Source organism: Diceros bicornis, chromosome X (genome assembly GCF_020826845.1).
Source record: "Diceros bicornis minor isolate mBicDic1 chromosome X, mDicBic1.mat.cur, whole genome shotgun sequence".
Taxonomy (NCBI): domain Eukaryota; kingdom Metazoa; phylum Chordata; class Mammalia; order Perissodactyla; family Rhinocerotidae; genus Diceros; species Diceros bicornis.
This window is the reverse complement of record NC_080781.1, coordinates 16187339-16209020: the sequence shown is the minus strand read 5'-3', so window position 1 is coordinate 16209020 and position 21682 is coordinate 16187339. Positions and strand designations below refer to the sequence as shown.

At 42.7% G+C, this 21682-nt stretch overlaps 1 protein-coding gene across 1 annotated transcript in view; it reads left to right on the top strand.

Annotated features, from left to right (window-relative positions):
* The first annotated feature begins 2641 nt into the window (after positions 1 to 2641).
* The window catches only part of MAP3K15 (mitogen-activated protein kinase kinase kinase 15), a 133019-nt gene continuing 113978 nt past the window's right edge, over positions 2642 to 21682 (top strand). The window contains exons 1-2 of the mRNA XM_058535537.1: positions 2642 to 3173; positions 21508 to 21647. Coding sequence (XP_058391520.1) covers positions 2828 to 3173; positions 21508 to 21647 — 486 coding nt within the window. The 5' untranslated portion in view covers positions 2642 to 2827. The remainder of the gene's footprint in view (positions 3174 to 21507; positions 21648 to 21682) is intronic.

Here is a 21682-nt window from a genome sequence, read left to right as displayed (position 1 = left end):
AAATACGTATAATATTGTGCAACATGGTTGTTTCTCTTTTGTCACTATTTGCTCCCTTTGGTACAATGAAAAAAGTAATGAAGCTGCCGATTGCATGGTAACTAAAATATTTTTTACAACATTGAATGAGTCAAAGAACTAACTAGTTTGACCACAATTGGTATGAGTAACCAGCCTAAAATAAAATAAACGAGAAAAACGCCTAGATTTAATCTTACTCTTTAGCTACAGGGCCTCCACTCTATTTTTCGATCCACTGTTCTAGTCCAAATGACATCTCTGCGTCAGGGCAAAGTGGTTTTCAGGACATGCACTTAGTAAGGGGCAAGGCAGGGGTAAGAGCAGAACAATTGTTCAACTAAACAGAAAAGACTAATCCAGCATTTTGCAATTTTCTCCTCAGTGGGGCTGGCGGGGAGGTAGGAAGGACCTTGGGAGAAGGGGCTGGGGCATGTTTCAGGTGTGCAAATTACTGGAGACAATGAGAAGGTGGCTGTGTGCGCCAACTGTGGGGGAGGCGCTCATTAGCTGATTAAATACTGGGTTCTTTACTCAGCAGGGTTTGTGTTCAGAGGCAGATACTATTCAAGCCAGAATTCACAACTCCTGTGTGTCTAGTCAGCGGGGCCCCAGTGAGAGCTGGAAGGAATGTGGGAAGACTGAAGTGGGGGACAACAGCAAGACACTGGCAAGCGATTGTGCAATGGGCATCTTTGCCCTTCTGAAGGCTGTGCCAGTCATTGGAATAATCTCAGACAAACAGGCACATTAGGGAAATTACTATTATTATGCATTACAAGGTTACAAAGAAAATGTGTCCTTTTATAGCATCATATTAAAAAAAAACCTTAGAACAGAGGTGTTGAAAGTTTTCCGTAGCTTTGCTCTTCCCCACTCTGGTCTGTGTGTTTTTGCAGATTTCCTCAGAGCCCATTTTCCATTTATTGGCCACAAAATATGGTGCACATTGATGTCACTTGTGAAGTTCCTAATTTCTACCAGGAATTAGGAATTCTGCCCTACTGGAATTAGGGCACAATTTCTTCAAATAATTATATTGGCAGTTTCTGCTTTCTTTTCGGGGTGGGGTGGAGGGATGGGCTGTATTATTACTGAAACATGAAGAGAAGCCAAATTGTTTTATAAGGTTAAGTCCTATTCTGCTTGTGTCAAAATGGCTTGTGATGTGCTGCAAAGGACACCATCAAGAAATTGAAAAAAAGTCCACAGAATGGGAGAAAATATTTGCAAATCACATATCTGATAAGGGACTTGTAGCCACAATATATAAAAAACTTTTACAACTCAATAATAAAAAGATAACTACCCTATTAAAAAATGGGCAAAGGATCCGAATGGGCATTTCTCCAAACAAGTTATACAAATAGCAAATAAGCACATGACAAGATGCTCAATATCATTAGTCATTAGGGAAATGCAAATCAAAATCACAGTGAGGTACCACTTCATACCCACTGGGATGGCTATAATCAAAAAGACAATAACAAGTGTTGGTGAGCATGTGGAGAAATTGGAACCCTTAGACACTGCTGGTAGGAATGTAAAAATGGTGACGCTGCTGTGGAAAACAGTGGCAGTTTCTCCAAAGGTTAAACATAGAGTTGCCATATGACCCAGAAATCCCATTCCTAGGTCTATAACCAAGACGAATGAAAACCTCTGTCCACACATCGTATGATTCCATTTATGTGAAATGTCTAGAATAGGCAAATCTACAGAGACAGAAAGTAGACTGGTGGTTGCCTGAGGCTGAGGGGTGTTGGGGAGAGGGAATGGAAAGTGACTCCTAATGGGTACTGGGTTTTGGGGGGAGACGATGAAAATGTTCTAAAATTGAGTGTGGTAATGGCTGCTCAACTCTGTAAATGTACTAAAAACCACTTAAATGGGTGAAGTGCATGGTTTGTGAATTATATTTCAATAAAACTTATTAAAAATGAAAAAACAAAACCCAAGAACCGTGCAACAACGTCTAGTGCATCCTATCTTTTAAATCCAGGTACTACCTGCAGTGCTAATACTACTTTTTAATATTTGGGCCTAAAATCGTGAGATGGGCAAGATCTAGGGTAAAGATCCCTTTGAGCTCATAGTATTGCACAGGTTGAGCAGACAGCCTCCTTGGAGTGTTTAAACCAAGTTTGTTGCTGGTGCATCCTGGTGCTTTGTCAAGGTCACAGTGAAAGTCAGGAAGAGCGGGCCTCCAGAACTGGCCTCAAGAGGCCCATGCTCTTGGCAACTGGGGACAAGAAATGCAAAATCAGGCATTCTAAATAAGCATCTGCTCATCTCAATTCTGGCTAAAACCACTTCCGTATTTAGTTTGGAATTGAATATTTATGTCCAAGCATTGCCTTGAAAGAGTTTTTAACTCTGCTTGAAAAGCCTCAAATTGTTTTGAGAAAAAAGAAATTGGGGCTCCTACCGTTGGTCAGGCTGAGGGGATGGCAGCAACAAAATCCTACAGTGCATGAAACCGCCCTTCTGGGGACGCTGCCCAGGGGGCTCGGCAGGGGGCGCCCTGCCCGCTCCTGCCCCGACGCCGTTCCCAGACCTCCCCTCGCCCCCGCCTCTCTCTCACCGGCCTTCAAAGGGCGCTCGGGGGCTGCGGGGCTCGAGCTTCTGTCCGCAGCGTGGGGGTTTCGTCGTCACCTGCCAGCCGCGGGGCCACCGGCGCGCGCTGGTCCCCCAGCTCCCTCCCGCGCCCCAGGAGCAGGTGCCGCGACTGCTTGTGGCCCTCAGCTGATCGCAGCCGCCAGCCACTCGCGCGGAGGTGGGACCAAGGAAAGGCGCGCAGGGCGGCCACATGGAGAGCAGCGGCGGGACTCCCCCTGCTGGGGCGCTCGGGGCGGCGGCCGAGTCTCCACAGGTCCCGCTGCCTCCGGGAGGCGAGGGCGCGGCCGGGCCGGCGGAGCCCGACGCGGCGGCCGAGGGCGTGGGGGGCGGGAGCGAGGGCGGGCCGCGGCGGGCTCTGCGGGCGGTATACGTGCGCAGCGAGAGCTCCCAGGGCGGCCCGGCCGGCGGCCCCGAGGCGGGGGCGCGGCAGTGCCTGCTGCGGGCCTGCGAGGCCGAGGGCGCCCACCTCACCTCCGTGCCCTTCGGGGAGCTCGACTTCGGGGAGACGGCCGTACTCGACGCCTTCTACGACGCAGGTGAGGCGGGTGCCCCCTTCGCCCCCACCCCACTCCTGCCTGCTTTCCTTACCCTCGCACGTGCCATGGCACCGGCCCCTCCCCATCCTAGCAACCCCCCCGACTCCACGGGACCAGCCTACCTTTTGGGGAGGGGAGAGTAGGTAGCATTGTACCCTTTTACAGATTAAAAAAAAAAAAACAGGACACTGGCATTTAGACCTCTTTATTCTTCACTCTCCTTAGACATCAGGTAACCCAAGAAACAGCCCCCTCCTCCTCCCCACCACTTTTCCAACTTTTACTTCCTCATTCCTGGATGTCCCTTGCAGCAGTGGATCCCAGCCCTGGTTACACGTTAGAATCACCTGGGGACCTTTGAAAACTCCCCATGCCCAGACTATCCCAGAGGAACCACATCAGAATCTGAGGCCTCAGGAGTGTTAAATGCTTCCCAGGTGATTCCATTCTGCAGCCACGAGTGGGAATCCGTGTTACAACTGAGTGTGTGGATGTGTGTGGGGGGCATGCCTCTTAGAAATGCCCCGGTGTTCTTTTGCACACTTTAATTCTCGCCCCCCAACACACGTTGACAGTGGGGCTGTGCTCTACCACCCCTGTGACAGATATATTTTATCCCATAATGCGCAGGTGTTCAGGGGTTCAGGGTCTCTTCCGTTGCTGGAATGGGAAGCTAGATCTCTAAGCTCACTGCAATAAGCGTGCCATGAGAATCTAGCTTTAAAATGAATACTTTTGGTTGGCAAGAGTTTCTCCAGGTGTGGAATGGTGTGTTGTTGCTTGGCTGCTTTCCTTATCAAACCTTTAGACTCTATGTGACAACCCTTTGGCACTTGGGTGACATTCACGAGTGTTGTATGTGAGACAGTAATTACCTGGGAGTCCTTGTGCCTTGGTTTCTCCACTGGTCAAAAGAGAGTAGCAGTGCCTACCCTAAACCTAGAAGCATCTGAGAAGGTAAATGGGGAGTTTCTTTAAGACACTGGCTGCACCATGCTGAGGTAGTAAGATAGGTTTATTACTATCTTTTCTTTGCCAGAGGTAACATGGATCTGTTCTCTGCAGAGCAAATCCTCCCCACCTGGAAGGGGGGCGAGGTGTCAGGCTTGTTCAAACAAGTGGAAGCTGGGCCCATTGAAAACAGTCTCTTGACATTTCTGACCACTCTAGTATACTCCTCAGCACAACATCTTTTTAGAAAAGTTGTTCAGGAGCCCACTTCACCCAGAACCACTCTGTTTTCTTGACTTTATTCATTTTCCTCCGAAATTGGAGTTTGAACAGACTCTTCCCTGAACGGTCAAATGTCCCTTTTGCCATTAGGCACAACTGCAGCCTCCTGCCTGCTGGTGCCAACTCTGAAAAACTGGTGTGCAGTGGCTTTGCTTCTCTTGGGTGGGGTTGTGTGTGTGTGTAAAACAAGCCTCCATCTACTAACAGGACCCCTTCCATCTGGTGGGGGTTGAAGATTCAGTCAATTAGAAATCTTGGGCTTTTCAATTCCAGAGCTACACAGCAGGCACGTCACTTGTACTTGCCCCAGGTCCAGGTTGCCTAGAATTTTCAGCTGCACCATGTACCTCCTTTTGTTGACCTTGGCCTAGTCTTGAGTAAATCATTTCTCAGTACATCATTGTAACTAATAAGTTCTTTTCATAGGTTTGACAAAGGATATATGTTGCCATATATCCGCCTCCAATAAGTGGGTTTATGGATTAAACAGACAAGCCCCCCACCACCTTTCCTGGCTTCCTGATCCCTACCACTCACAGCTTTTTGGCATCTTCACCAAAAAGATATGAATCTATCTCTGTTCTAAAACCATGCTATCCATTGTGGTAGCCACTAGCCACAGGTGGCTATTTACATTTAAATTAGTTAAAATGCAATAAAATAGTTCCTTATTTGCACTAGCCACGTTTCAAGTGCTCAACAGGCACAGTGAAGAGAGAGAGCATTTTCCTTATCACAGAAGGTCCCACTGGACAGTGCTGTTCTAGAAAAATGCATATTGGAGAGGGGAACTATTGAAGTGTTCACGTGTGTTTTAGGGAAGATCGCAGCTGTGAAATTCAAGCACTTCCTATCTCCTGTGCTCATAACAAGTCAAGGCTGGGTTGGATTGTGTTTTCCATCTCCTTGTGCAGTTTTCTGAGGTCCTGTGTGGGTCTAAATTGGAGCTTATGTGTCACCAGTGCCTGGGTGATTTGATGGGCTGCAGAAGAGTCACAGGCAGGCCTTCAACCTAAGCAAGAACAAGTGAATGCTGTTGTGAAAGAAAACTGCTATGGGCCATGAGGGGCGGGAGCATCTCACTGGCTTTTTTAAAAATTGTGGTAAAATACGTAACATAAAATTGGCCTGTTTTTGGGCTGGCCCCAGTGGCCTAGTGGTTAAGTTTTGTGTGCTCTGCTTTGGTGGTCTGGGTTTGGTTCCCGGGCATGGACCTACACCACTCCTCAGCAGCCATGCTGTGGTGGCAACCTGCATACAAAATAGAGGAAGATTGACAACAGATGTTAGCTCAGGGCAAACCTTCCTCAAGCAAAAGAAAAAAATTGGTCCGTTTTAACTATTTTTAAGTATGCATTTCAGTGGCATTTAAGTACATTTGCACTATTGTGCCATCATCACCAATATCCATCTCCAGAACTTTTTCATCATCCCAAACAGAAACTCTGTACCCCTTAAACAATAACTTGCCATTCCTCACTCTCCCAGCCCCTGGTAACTACTGCTCTACTTTCTGTCTCTATGAATTTGCCTATTCTAGATGCTTTATATAAGTGGAATCCTACAGTATTTGTCTTTTTGTGTCTGGCTTACTTCATTTAGCATAATCTTCATGGTTCATCTGTCTTCCACCACGTATCAGAATGTCCTTTTTTTTTCCGTGAGGAAGATTAGCCAGATGAGCTAATATCTGTGCCCATCTTCCTCTATTTTGTATATGGGATGCCACCACAGCATGGTTTGATGAGTGGTGTGTAGGTCTGTGCCTGGGATTCAAACCTGCAAACCCTGAGCTGCCGAAGTGGGGCACATGAACTTAACAACTACACCACTGGGCTGGCCCCCCAGAATGTCCTTTTTAAAGGCTAAAACTCCACTGTATGCATATACCGTGCTGTGTTAATCCATGCATCTGTCGATGGCCATTTGGGTTGTTTCTACCTTTAGGCTATTGTGAATAATGCTGTAATGACCATAGGTGTATAAATATCTGTTCAAGTTTCTGCTTTCACTTTTTTGGGTATATACCCAGATGTGGAATTGCTGGGTCATGTGATAATTCATATTAATTGGGCGGGGGAGGAGGAAAATTGGCAACAGATGTTAGCCTAGGGGGACTCTTGCCCTGCAAAAAAAAAAAAAAATGTAATTCTCAGTGGACACAGATGACACCTGGTTTCTCCTATTGAGATGAAGCAGTACTTGTTTGGTGTCCTCAAAAGGAAATTAGAATGCGGATTCCTATAGAAACCACGTTGAAGATGGTGGCCAGGTATAGATATAGTGCAATTGTGATTTTATTAAGAAATAACATCCTCATGACACGTTTCTGGGTCTGAACCTTTCTCCTCAGTGAGACTAGAAAGAGACTAGAAAAACTCACACTGGACACCCTGGAATGGAAACAGTAGTTTGAATTGTGTGCTGGGAATACTGGTTTTTTTCTTTTTGTACACATTTTCTATAATGTATATTTTCTATAATATAAATGCGATTTTTATTTTAAACAAGTGGAGTAGAAGATTAAAGATGGGATTGTAACTCAGAAGCCGGCTCCCTCTCTCCCCACCCCCGTCCCTCCCAGTTGGAGACAGGGGCTTGGTGTGCTCAGGCCCAGGCAACGACTTCACTTTCAGGGACCAAACCACATGAGTCCCTAGCTAGACCTCACTATCCTCTGCTGGACCTGGCTGCTGGCTTGCCCATGGGGGTCCTTCCCTGAGCCTCCTTCCTTTTGAGCTGCTGTTACTGCTACTGACTCAGCATTGAACCTGGAACTTTCCTCATCTCTTAGTCATGTGGGCTGACTGATAAGAGAAGCATTGCACCTGCAGCATTTAATTGAGGCATTGCTGCTTGAGCCTTGAGTGCGTTTTAGGGGAGATGGATATTTGTGAGCTGGCCCACTATGTTATTGGCTGTATATTGTTAGTTACTGGGATAAAATGTGTTTTTGGTTCCCAGAGGTCAGCTTACCAAACATATTTTTGGAATGCAAACTGTAAACTATTTTTTAAAGCCCTCTGTGTATCAGGCTTTGAGACAGGTGCTTTGAGACATGATTTAAATCAGACCATTTAAATCATGGTCAAATAATATAGGTGGGAGAGGACTGAACTTCTGCAAAGCAAGCTGCAAAACTTCTTGTTTCCCAGTACCTTACACAGGTTGTGAGCTATTGGGTGTGACGGGGCTTGGCAAAAATGCCTGATGGTTGTTGGGGCTTGGTTGGTGATGGGGAGTTGCAGAGCAGAAAGGAGTTGAGCGGTGGACCTTGGCAGGAAGCAGAGTTCACTCAGGAATTGGGGTCTGCGAGAGGGGAGCCCAGGGGCCAGGGAGAATTGGACACGGATGTGCAAGGGCTCTAGAGAGAAGGTGGAGAGAAGCAGGAACATTACAGGTAAATGATTTTTTTCTTCTCAATTTTTTTTTATTATGGAAAATTTCAAGCATGTACATTACCTAGCTTCAACAATTAACATTCTGTAATCTTTATTTCTTCTTTACCTCTACCCACTCCCCACCCCATGCCTGATTATTATGCTTTAAACCATTTTCAATGTAAAATGTATATACATTGGAATGCGCAAATCTTAGCTGTACAACTTTGAGGAACGACTAAACCCATGTAACCAAACCCTATCACAGTATGGTTTCCATCTGCCCAGAAAGTTCCCTCATGTCCCCTCCCACTCATTCCCCTCTCCACTCCCCTTTCTGGCCCCAGGCAATGAGTGATCTGCTGTCACTATAGATTCGATTTGCCTTTTCTGGAGTTTTGTATAAATGGACTCATACAGTGTGGACTCCTCAGTGTCTGGCATCCTTCGCTCAGCATGATGTTTTTGGGATTCATCCATATTGTTGTATCAGTAGTTGGTTCCTTTTTAATGCTAAGTACTATTCCATTGCATGAATAGACTACAGTGGGTTATCCATTCTAAGGGACGTTTGAGTTGTTCCCAGTTTGGGGCTATTAGAAATAAAGCTGCTATGAATGTTTGTATATAGGCCTTTTGGTGGGCAAATGTTTTATTCCTCTTGATAAATATCTAGAAATGGAATGGCTGAATCAAAGAGTAGGTGTATGTTAAACTATATAAGAAGCTTCCAAACCTTTTTCTGAAGTGGTTGTACCATTTTATATTCTCAGCACCAACGCACAAGAGTTCTGGTGGCTTCATGTCCTCACCAACACTTTGTATTATTTAGCTTTTCAATTTTGGCCTTGCTAGTAGGGGGTGGAGTGGTTTCTCATGATGGTTTTAATTCACCTTGCTCTGATGATTAATGATGATGAGCACTGTGGCATGTGCTCTTTGGCCATGCAGATAGCTTCCTTGGTGAGGTGTCTAAGCCATTTACACATTTAATTGGATTGTCATCCTTTTATTGAATTAGGAGAGTTTTTTATATATTCTGGATTCAAGTGCTTTGTCAGAAGTATATTATGTGAACATTTGCCCCCAGACTGTGGCTCGCTTATTCATCTACTTCCTGGTGACTTTCAATGAGCAGAAATTTTTAATTTTGAAGAAGTCTAATTTCAGATATATTTCTGTGAAGATTGCTTTCTGTGTCCTCCCTAAGAAATCTTTGCCTACTTCCAGGTGGTGGTATACAGATAATCTTCTATGTGTTCTAAAATCTTTATAGTTTTACCCTTTATATTGAGGTCTGTGATTCATCTCAAATTGTTTGACACAGGTGACTTTTGATAAACCAAACCTGATACCTTGCCTCTGTAGGGGAAGAGGGAGCATCCCACCCCCACCCCCACCCCCAGACCGTTCCCTGAAGGTTCTTATGCCTGGCCAAATAATTAAAAAGGCAGGTTAGCAGGAGAAAATAAAACAAAGTTTAATAACATGTATACATGGGAGAAACTCAGGAAAAACTGAGCAACTCACCAAAATGGTGGAGGTTCTCATCTTAAATACTACCTTCAGCTAAAGACAAAGGAGGATGTTGGGGTGGGGGGAGTCAGCTATGGGAGATTACCAGAAAAGCACAGTAAACAAGAATAAGGTTAATATGCAGATTTAAGTCCTCTGCCTTCCGCATCAATAAGAGTTTCTAGAGATTAGGTCATCCCCCCTTCTTCCCAGTACAGAGAGGGAGATACCTTTACAAATGGAGATTTCCCTTACAAATGTAAATGTCTCTTACAAAGGGTAACTTCTACTTTTACTTGGTTTTCAGAGCTTTGATAAGAATGGGCTTAGCAAAGACCCTCCCAGTCTATTCATACCCAGAGTTATCTATGGTGGTGGCCTGTCCTGGGGACAGGCCTTCTGGGTTAAATTATTTTAGGCAGTTAGTGGGGGGGGAGGTCAAAGTTTCTTTCAGAGTCTTTTGTTCTTGAAAATAATCAAGGTAAAGAGACATATTTTGAGGTGGCCAATTCTGATCCCCCACACCTGAAACATTTGGGAGAGGGTCTTTCCCCAGGATGAGTCCTCCAGGTACTTCGAGTTAGTTGGCAGGTCCACAGCTGCCTCCCTTTCGTCTCACCCTCCATAAAAGTATAGGAAGTGCATGTTATCCTTTAGGTGAGTTGCCTTTCAGCCCTCCAGAGTAAAAACTGCCCAAACAGATCCGTGATGAAACTTTACCAACATGTTTTCCATCGTTGTGCCCACTGCCCCTGGTAATACAAGTGGCAAAGGGGAAAGGACATTGGCTTTACGAATCCGGTTTCAATCTCTGCCCTGTCATTTATTGGCCATGTGACCTTGGATAACGTAAAATTTCTGAGCCTCATTTAAAAAATTCTCTAGGTAGAGATTTAAGCACATGGCCCTGAACTTAGTAGGTGCTCAATAAATGTCAGTCCCCCCGTGCCTTCCCCTTCCTCTTGTTCCCACCAGTAAACAGACTAGAACCTCAGGATAGAAGGAAATGTGCTTTGTGAAATAGTAAAGACTCGGGGCTGGAATCCTTTGGACAATCATTGTGTAGTGGGGTCACATTATAGTCCTGCAATTGGTAAAAAAAAAAAAAAAAAAAAAAAAGAAATCCAAAGCTTTGCGGTTGGAGATTCTATCCTACCTCCATTCCTGGTCCTGTGTTGAAGAATGGAGGTGAGGAAAAAGCACAAAACTCTGCTTTGGTATGCTCTTTATTTTTTCTTTTTATTGAGTTATAGCGTATATACAGAAAAGGGTACAATCTTAAGTGTACTGCTCTATGAGTTTTCACAAACTGTACCCTCAATGTATCCCAGCACCTGGATCACAAAAGTGAATGCAAACAGCACCCCAGAGTGTCATCACTTCTGTTTTCCAGCCTAGCCGAGAGTAACAACTATCCTGATTTCTCATCAGCATTGATTGGTTTTACCTGTTTCTGTACTTGTTATACTTTTTGTAATAATACAGTTTGTACCTTTTAGTGTCCGGCCTTTTGTTCACCATTATGTTTGTGGGATTTCTCTGTATTGTTCATGTAGCAATAATTCGTTCTCATTTCTGTATGGTATTTCATTGTAAGAATATACCACAGTTCATGTTTTCTCTTGTTGAACACTTGAGTAGTTTGCAGTTTGAGACTATTATGAACCACGCTACTGCTAAGAATATTCTAGTACTTGTTTTTATTCTTTCTGTAAAACAGCTTTATTGAGATGTAATTTCCTCCATTGAAAGTATACAATTCAGTGGTTTTTAGTATATCCACAGAGTTGTGCAGCCATCACCATAATCTGATTTCAGGTCACTTTTATTACTCCCAAAAAGAACCCTGTACCTATTAGCAGTCATTCCCCATTCCAGCCACCCGGCCCCTGACCCAGGCAACCATTACTCTACTTTCTGTCACTATAGATTTGCTTCATCATAGAAATGGAATTATATGATATGTGGTCTTGTGTGACTGACTTCTTTCACTTAACATGTTTTCAGGGTTCATCCATGTTGTACCATATATCAGTACTTCATTCCTTTTTTATTTCTGAATAATATTCTGTTGTATGGATACACTCCATTGTATTTATCCATTTGTCAGTCGATGGACATTGGGAGTGGTTCCAATTTTGGCTATTGTGAATAATGCTACAAGTTTTTATGTGGACATATGTTTGCCTTTTTCTTGGGTATATATCTAGGAGTGGAATTTCTGCATCATATGGTAGCTCTATATTTAACCCTTTAAAAAAACTTTGTGGGGCCGGCCCGGTGGCACAGCGGTTAAGTGCGAGTGCTCCGCTTCAGCAGCCTGGGATTTTCAGGTTCGGATCCTGGGTGTGCACCGATGCACCGCTTGTCAAGCCATGCTGTGGCGGCGTCCCATATAAAGTAGAGGAAGATGGGCACGGATGTTAGCCCAGGGCCAGTCTTCCTCAGCAAAAAAAAAAAAAAAAAAAAAAAGGAGGATTGGCATCAGATGTTAGCTCAGGGCTGATCTTCCTCACCAAAAAAAAAAAAATTTGTATTATGATAAAAAAAACATGTAATATGAAATTTACCATCTTAAGCATTTCTAAGTGTACAGTTCAGTAGTGTTACGTACATTCACATTGTTGTGTAACTAATCTCCAGAACTTTTTCATCTTGCAAAACTGAAACTCTTGTACGCATTAAACAATAACTCTCCATTTCTCCCTGCTGTCCCCCACTCCTGGCAATCACCATTCTACTTTCTGTTTCTATGAATTTGACTACTCTAGATACCTCATGTAAGTGGAATCATACAGTATTTGTTTTTTGTGTCTGGCTTTTTTCATTTAGCATAATGTCTTCAAGGTTCATCCATATTGTAGTATGTGTCAGAATTTCCTTCCTTTTTAAAGGTTGAATAATATTCCACTGTATGGATATACTACATTTTGTTTATCCATTCATCCATCAATGGACACTTGGGTTGCATCCACCTTATAATTAACTTTTTGAAGAACTGCTTTCCAAAAAACTGTTTTCCAGAGCAGCTGCACCATTTTACATTTCCACCAGCAGTGTATGAGACTTCCAATCTCATCACATCCTCAGCGACACTTGTTATTGTCTTTTTTTATTATAGCCATCCTAGTGGGTTTGAAGTGGTATCTCATTGTGGTTTCGATTTACATTTCCCTGATGACTAAGGATGTTGAATGTCTTTTCATGTGTTTATTGGTTGTTTGTATATCTTCCGTGGAGAAATGTCTATTCAAATTCTTTGCCTGTTTTTTTTTTTAGTTGGGTTATTTGTCATCTTGTTATTGAGCTGTAAGAATTCTTTATGTATTCTGGAGACAAATCCCTTGTTGGATATATGATTTGCAAATGTTTTCTCCCGTTCTTGGGTTTGTCTTTTAACTTTCTTGATGCCGTCCTTTAACACACACACATTTTTAATTTTGATGAAATCTGATTTATCTGTTTTTTCTTTTATTCCATCTACACTGTTCCCCCTAATTTTTTTTCTAGTTTCTTATTTCGCTTTACAGTTGTCAGCAAGCTACAGCCTGCAAGCTGGCTGCCTTTGTTTTGTAAATAAAGTTTTATTGGAACACATCCATTCATCTATGGCCACTTTCTGGCTACATGGCAGAGATTGTGTGGCCCACAAAGCCGACAATATTTACTATCTGGCCCCTTACAGAAAAAGTTTGATCACTTCTGCTACGTAAACATAAGCACATATGAATACACATTCTTATTCTCCCTTTCTTATTCAAAAGGTACCAAACCAAATACTCTGTTCTGCACCTTGCTTTTTCCCATTAACAGTTTAGCCTGGACATCTTTCCAAATCAGAATATGGAAATCTTCCGTATTCTTTTTTATAGCTGGATAGTACTTCATTGGGTGGATGTATCATTATTTATTTTACCAATCCCTTTTTAAGGGACTCTTGGATGCATTTTTTTTTTTTTTTTTGCTACTAAGCTGCAATGAATAACTTTGTACATGTGCTGTTGAATACTTGTATGGGTGTATTTGTGATTAGGTACTCGAGTGGCATTTGTGTATTAAAGAATAAATGCACCTATAATTTTAGTAGATAGTGTCAGATTCCTATCTGGGGGTTATACTATTTTGCACATTGTCTTTCTTTACAGCCTCATTAACAAGACAAGTTGCCAATCTTCTGGACTCTTGTTAATCTGATAGTTGGGAGATGGGATCTCAATTAGTTTTAGTTTGTATTTCTCTTATTCTGTGTGAAGCTGAGCATATTTCCCGTTTTTCTGAGAGCTATCGATTCGTGATTCCCCCCTCTCCCTTTTTTCCTATTGGCTTATGGGTCTTTGGGAGAGGGTCTGGATTTCTAGGAGGTCTTTCTGTATTTGGGCATAAACCCTTTGTCTTTTTTCTCTCTGTTATTCAGAGAGGATAATTTCTATTGAACTATCTTCAAGTTCACTGACCCTTCTGTCATCTCCCTTTTTCTTGTGAGCCCATCTAGTGAGTTTTTTATTTTGGTTATTATATTTTTCATTCCTAAAATTTCCATTTGGTTCTTCTCTTTAATTTACTTGTTGAGACTTTCTATTTTTTCCATTCTTTTCAGGAGTATGTGCCCTTCTTGGAGAATTTTTATAATAACTGCTTTAAAGTCATTGTCAGATAATTCTGATGTCTCTGTCTTGTCATTGAAGTCTGTTGATTGTCCTTTCCCATGTGAGTTGAAACTTTTCTGCTTCTTTGAATGCCAAGTAATTTTGGATTGTATCCTGAACATTTTGAATATTACTTTATGAGATTCTGGGCCTTGTTTATATCCTATGGAGTCTGTTGATATTTTTGCTTAAGCGGGCAGCCAGCCTAGTTGGTTCAGGCTGCCAAGTTCTGTTTCAGTTGTGGTGTCAGTTTGATTTCAAAGCCTTTTCGGTGCTGTCCAGCTTTGTACTTTCTGGTTTACCGGGGCTCCCCTTTTCACTCCTATGGCCAGAAAGCTGGGGCTTTGGTTGTCTTGCTCTGCCTCACACTTGTCACAACTGTGCCCATGTCTGAGGCTGAGAGTTCAGAGAGAAAAAAAAAAACAATGGAGAGTCACCACCACAACCCTTGGGACCACAGCTCCTCCGATTAGAGCAAAAGGTTCCCCTCTCTGAGTTCCAGGCACCTGTAGGCCTCCCACTGCCACTGACTATCTCTGCTGTCATTGCTGTGAGATTGCTGGAGTCCTGGGGGTACAAGAGAACAGAGAGAAGAAAAAAGGTGGAGAATATCCCTCACTTTTCCTGAACATTAGGAGGCTCCTTTCCTGCTTTTTGAGCCAGAACTAGAGGACTTCTCCTGGTGCTCTCTCTGTCCACATCCCACACCCACTTCTGGGTTTCAGGCTGCCTTTAGTCCAGGCTGGAGGAGACTAGGGTAAAATGGGAAACTTGCTGTTGGTTTGATGATGCTTTGAAATCTGGTCATCTTCTCCAATCTTTTGCTACCACTTACTTCTTATAATCCTAAAATAGCTGTTCCACCCATTCTGTCAGTTTTTATAGATGCATTCAAGGAGAGACAGGGTAGAATATATTTATTCCATCTTATTGGAACCAGAACTCAAACTTGTACCATTAAGTTTTTTTTTTTTTTTTTTTTTTTTTTGTGAGGAGATCAGCCCTGTGCTAACATCTGCCAATCCTCCTCCTTTTTTGCTGAGGAAGACTGGCCCTGGGCTAACATGCGTGCCCATCTTCCTCCACTTTATATGGGACGCCGCCACAGCGTGGCTTGACAAGCGGTGCGTCGGTGCACGCCCGGGATCCGTACCGGTGAACCCTGGGCCGCCACAGTGGAGCGCGCACACTTAACTGCTTGCGCCACTGGGCCAGCCCCTGTACCATTAAATTTTTAGATGTTTTGTCATGCAGCAATAGTAACCAGAATATGATAAAATATCTCTGCATCTTATTGATCATGCTTATCGATAAGCAAAAGTATCCTCAATGTCGCCTGCGTTGTATCAGACCAGTTCTGTCTATATAAGATGCTCTGTATGACTGTCAAGGTTGGAAGCAAAAGAAGTAGAATAAATGGAACAAAAGGAAATGGAATGATTGATATCAAGAAGGTGCTTGATTGGCCTTTGGTTGTGAGCTGGGAGCAAAGACCATTTTGATGTTTAGAATGACCATTGGATTGTCATTGGATCTCACAAGGCTAAAGTTTCAAGACTTGTTGGATGGGTTCATTAGAAAATGTGTTTTCTGTCCTGAGAATCCTGCCCCCAAAATACTTGTCCTTGCTAAGTAATTTTTATAAAGCCTGTGGCTAGTGAGGCATGCTTGACGCAAAGCATAAACTCTGCACATTCATTCTCAAAGAACCACCCAAGAAAAAGGAAATTGGTACATGAAAAAAAGAGGAAATTACAAAGAATAAAGACAAAGAAAAATAACCCCATATCCAGCAATGAGTCGCCACCACTATCACCAAATGAACTCAGTGCCCCTCCACAAGCTATGGGGTGGACACCAATCAGGAAGCTTAGAGCACAGAATGGGTGGAATCAGCGGTCATGCAAAAGTTCTGGCACCTAGTGATGATCTTGAGGGAGCAGTTGATTTTGTTAGGAAAAAGAAAGAGGAGATTATTGTTGAAGTAAACGTAAACACCATTGGTCCTCTTGTGTTGACTGATGGCCATTTTAGTGAGACAGAGAACAAATTAAGAAGGACAGGAGCCATCTCCTACAATTTTGTCACCATAACAGAAAAGCTCAGTGGTACCCTCTTCATAGTTTGCAGTGTGTGGTAGCTGTACATCGGGCTCTACTCATCTCTAAAATTGTTCACATCTTGAAGGCGATGTGTGACACAGACCTTTTAGAAGAAGAGGCCATTATCTGCTGGTCAGAAAAGCCTCCTAAGAAACATGTCTGAAAAAACTTTCCAAAGAGAGTCATGTCAAAGCAGATCCTTTTATAAAAGGGTTGAAGGGAGCTGAAGAGGAACCTTCCGGTGATGAAGATGCAAATATTGAGGTGGTGTATTCAAGGGCTGCCGGGGAACCCAGAGTTGGAACTGTGAGGTGTGACGTCACGGATGAGGACAGTGATATTGATAACGTTTAAAGTGATGAGCACACCCTAGCTCACAGTATAATGCTGCACATTTGTTTTTTTGCCTTGCTAGCTGCAAGAGCAACATATACATGCGAAAGCTAAAGTGACTTAAATCATGCTATACTTTATATCACAGATATTTCACTGTGAGTGGTCTGAAATTAAGCCAAATGAGTCCATTCATTTCGGTGAGTAACGTAGTTTGCTTATATATGGCGTGTTTCTTTTGAAAAAACTGATAGTGAACACATCTCGATCATACTTATAAAGTTATAAAAATTTATTTTTTGGTCATTCATATAAAAAGATGCTGGAAAGCAAAAGATAGGGGACCAGATATAGGTTCCTGATGTCCCCACTCTTCCTCACTGCCCCTTTCTCGTTGAAACTTGATACTCCAAGCAACTAGTACCCATCCCACGTGGCACTTGGTAAGAATTTTTTGACCTCGTGACACTGAATTGGTAGGTTGACTCCTCCTTACGATACTGGAAAATTGGTTTTAAATGATACTTCACAACATTCCTTCCATGGACCTGCCCTCAAGTATGTTGGACGTGAGCGGCAGTGGATGAGGTAACATCTAAGTTATGGTAGGAGTTAGTAGAGGTGCCTCCTGTCTGGTAAATCTGGGCTCTGTTGTTTTGGATGGCCAAGGTTGCCATAAATCCAATCAGATTTTTTACAAACTGTCTTTGGCAGGAAAATTATTCTAAAATCTAGTTCTTTTAATTTAGGCACAGCCAATCTTACTTACATTTGTTACTTCTTTTTTCTGCTGAGAGTGGGATAGATTTACAGATAACCTGGAATATATTTCAAGACTGGCACGAGCCAGTACCATCACACAATTACTGTGTGGTAGACCATTAGCCATCATACATTTCACTGATTAATGCTTTGCTTTGGAAATCAGATACTTTTTAAAAATTTTTTTTTATTGAGGTAACATTGGTTTGTAACATAAATTTCTGGTATACATCAGCATATTGCAATTTCTGTGTAGATGACATGTTCACCACCCAAAGACTAATCACCATCCATCACCCGTCACCATATACATGTGCCCTGTCACCTCTTTCACCCTCCTCCCTCTCCCCTTCCCCTCAGGTAACCACCAATCTAAACTCTGTATCTATGTGGTGGTGGTGGTTGTTTTTATCTTCTACTTATGAGTGAGATCATGCGGTATTTGACTTTCTCCGTCTAACTTATTTCACTTAGCATAATACCCCTAGGTCCATCCATGTTGTCGCAAATGGCAAGATTTCATCTTTTTTTTTTTTATAGCTGAGTAGTATTCCATTGTGTGTGTATATATATGTGTGTGTGTGTATATATATGTATATACACCACATCTTTGTCCATTCATCCTTTGATGGACTCTTAGGTTGTTTCCAAATTTTGGCTATTGTGAATAATGCTGCAGTGATCATAGGGGTGCATATATCTCTATGTGTTCGTGTTTTTGTGTTCTTTGGATAAATACCCAGCAGTGGAATAGCTGGATCATATGGTAGTTCTATTCTTAATTTTTTTGAGGAAATCAGATACTTTTAAACCACACTAGAAATTGTAGTTTTGCTTATTACATAAAAAACATTTCACAAAAATAATGTTAGTGTTCAAAAGTTTTTAATGAACTAAAATCCCATACATCATTCATCTTTCATCTTTCATATTAGCATGTAGTGAGATAATTGTAATTCATTCTTAAATCGTTTGAAGGGCACTTCAGTTTTAAATTCAGACGCTTTCCTGCTAAGAGTAGATTTTAATGGGAGCCTTGGCTTTTTGCAGTCTTTGATGTGGTATCACTTCTTAAGGTTCCTTATACCAAGATAGGTCGAGGGTGTGTGTGGTGCTCGATCAAGGAAGATGGTTTATTCTAGGCAGGCTTTAGGCTTTTTCCCTGAGGCTGGCCTGCATCAGTGGGAACTGGAAGGTCATGGTTGCTGGGAGCACAGGGTGCATTTGTGAGTGAAAACCTGAATTTTATCTCTCCTTTTTTATCTGTGGTCTGTTTGCCTAACGTTTAGCTGGGTAAATAAACTGTTTTGCCCTCAACTGGCTTGATTTCAGAAATTGAGTCAGGAAAGTAGTAAGCCTCATCTGGCACTGGAGAGCACAGGACGTAGCTGAGTTTGAGCCCTGACTCCGTTGTGCCCTAGCTGTGTGACTTTGGGCGAATCTGTTACCCTCTTTACGCTTCATTTCCCCACCTATGAAGTGGAGCCAATACCTACCCTGCCTGCCTCACAGAATGGTTCTGAAATTCAACTGAGATGTCCTTGGAAGTGTTTTGTAAATGGCAAAGCAAGTGACCATTGTGATGATTGCAGCTTTTAGGTAATTTATGATCTCTTTAGGGAAAAAACACCTTGATTCCTCATATATAGTAAAAATTCTAATCTGATGTTTTATCATATTTAACATTTATAAATCTGCTAAATTACTGTGCTAGAAGCTCTAAAAAGCTGGTTGAATATTGTTGTGGTATAATTCCTCAAAGTAAACTTCATCTACTGGCCTGAGTGACAAATGTCAGGCAAAAATGTCAACTTTGGGTTTGAGACAATTTTCTTATTGAACATGAATTACTTGGAATTTTTTTGGAGTAGCAGTGTCTGTCCTATTCTAATTAGGCACTGAAAGGCCTCTATCCCTTGGTGGAGCCACACAGGGGCTCCTTAGCGGAAGTGGTGAGGCCAGTGTACAGGTCCCAGCACAGAACACTGAGAAGGCTGAGGAAAGAAGGAACTCACGTCACCAGATTAAAACTTAACCTACTCGGTGACAAGCTATTCCACCAAGTTGCAGGTGTTCTATGAAATGGCCTGTGGGACTTGGGGGCTGCTGGCCATCCCTGCCCTCTGCCGCTTCTGACCCCTCTCCTTTGTTGTCCTCCGTTTACTTCCTTTGCTTTATTAACTAATTGTAGCAGTCCCCATGACCTTGGAATTAGCATCTGTGTTGCCGTGTCTCAATAGCGTCACTAGGAAGCACATTCTCTTTAATTTGAGTAGATAATAGAGTCCAGGGAACAATCATATAGGCAGAATGTCTAATTTATTCAGGTGCAGTATGATTTTTGACTCCAAGCAAATGTCTGTGGGGAACATTTATCCATTTGAGATAAATTAACCAGGCTGGGTTGTAAAGTGGTTCCTCAGCATATACATTTGTCCTTTCTTGAGAAACAACCTCTCAAGCGTGAATTTGGATATGACAGTCTCCTATTTAAACTCCTTATGATTATTTTTTTTAATTTTAGGTGAGACATTGATGCTGTGGTTATTTTTTCTTTGAGTTCTTATTTTTTAGCAATACATTCTGAAATATTTGGGGATGAAATGATATGCCTGGGACTTGCTTCAAAATAATATGGAAGGTGGTGGTGTGGATGGCAGTAGAGATGAAACAAGGCTGGTTGAGTTGATAATTATTGAGGGAGGTGAGGGGGTATGGGAGCTTCGTTATACTATTCTGTCTACTTTTATATACATTTGTAATTTTCCATAATAAACAGAAAAAAAAACCTACCAAAGGTTTCCCATTGCCTCAAGGTAGAGTCCAGCCGTCTTAACATGGCCTTCAGACCTCGTCACTGCCTGGCACCTGCTAACCCTTCCAGGTTCATCTTCTCAAGTGTTCTGGTCCCATGATACGATTTGCAATGGCCCCATCGCTTACATCCCATCTTACCTCTGGCCCTTTGCACTTGCTGTCATCTCTTCCTACAATGCTCTTTCCTTCCCTTTCCATCCTCCTCATCCTTACCCTGATTTGCCTGCCTAGCTCTTATGGACTCTCAGGTCCCAGACAATATCACTTCCTCCAGGCCTCACCTGACAGTCCTCCACCCGAGTGTGGGTGAGGTACCCTCCCAGGGGTGCCTCTGTTACTGTTCCCCTCACTTTAGACCTCCTGACTGTGATTCTCATCACTGCTTCCTTCCCGTCACCCGCATTGTATTACACGTTTTTTTGAGGAAAGGGATCATGCCTCGTTCACACTTCTATCCCTTGTACCAGCACAATGCCTGGCAGATAGCTGACAATCCGTAAATTAGAGAATAGAAGGCCCACACAGGGCTTATTGATGCCCTACCTCTGGTCTCCCGGTGCCTCTGCACAGAGCCAGTGAAGTTGATGGTGGACATGTGAATCAGGAGCATGGTGCAGGAACGTTCATTACAGTAGTTTGAACGTTCATTACAGTAGTTTGAAATAGGAAAAGAAATGTACAAAATTATAGAGAGGATGGATCAAGAAATTGCCATCTAGTCATCCTATAATGGAATGCTATGCTGAACTGAAAATGCATGAACCAGAGCTCGACATACAAATTGGTTGTATCACGCCAAAAGACAGCAAGTCAAAGAGTACATACAGTGTGAGACTATTTATGCAAAGTTCAAAGACATGCAAAACTAAACAATATACTATTTATGAATTCATACATTATAATAACGTGTAATATGCGTATACATTTTTATGCGGGGAACTGATACATACAGACATCAGGATAGAGGTTTCTCTGGGCAGGAGGGAGGAGATGTGATTGGGGAGAGGCATGTGGGGCTCTGACGGTACAGATAATGCTCTGTGTCGTGGGTGCATGGTTTTTCATTTCATTATACTTTATACTTCATATATAAGCTAAATATGTTCTTTGGATATGATAAATTTCCTAATGAAAATAACATTAAAAGTCCACCAGCAGGTGCCGGCCTGGTGGCGTATTGGTTAAGTTCATGAGCTCTACTTCAGCGGCCTGGGGTTCACAGGTTCGGATCCCGGGCGCGGACCAATGCACTGCTAGTCAAGCCGTGCTGTGGCGGCATCCCATATAAAGTAGAGGAAGATGGGCACAGATGTTAGCCCAGGGCCAATCTTCTTCAGCAAAAAGAGGAGGATTGGCGTTGGATGTTAGCTCAGGGCTGATCTTCCTCACATACATGCAAAAAAAGTCCACCAGCAATTTTTAAGTGAGGGTACATTCCTAGCACTTTGAAGAAGAAAGAATTTTTGGGTTTTTTTCCCATTCTTATTGCTTTTCTTCTGCAGTTCATGGGGTAATTTTAATCAAGTCCTTCCTCACTTCTGCTCAGATGTTGCGGTGGTGGACATGAGTGATGTCTCCAGACAGCCTTCACTTTTCTACCACCTTGGCGTCCGCGAAAGCTTCGATATGGCCAATAACGTGATCCTGTACCATGACACTGACCCTGACACTGCTCTTTCATTGAAGGTAAAGGGCATTGTTCACCTTCTCCTGAATACTTC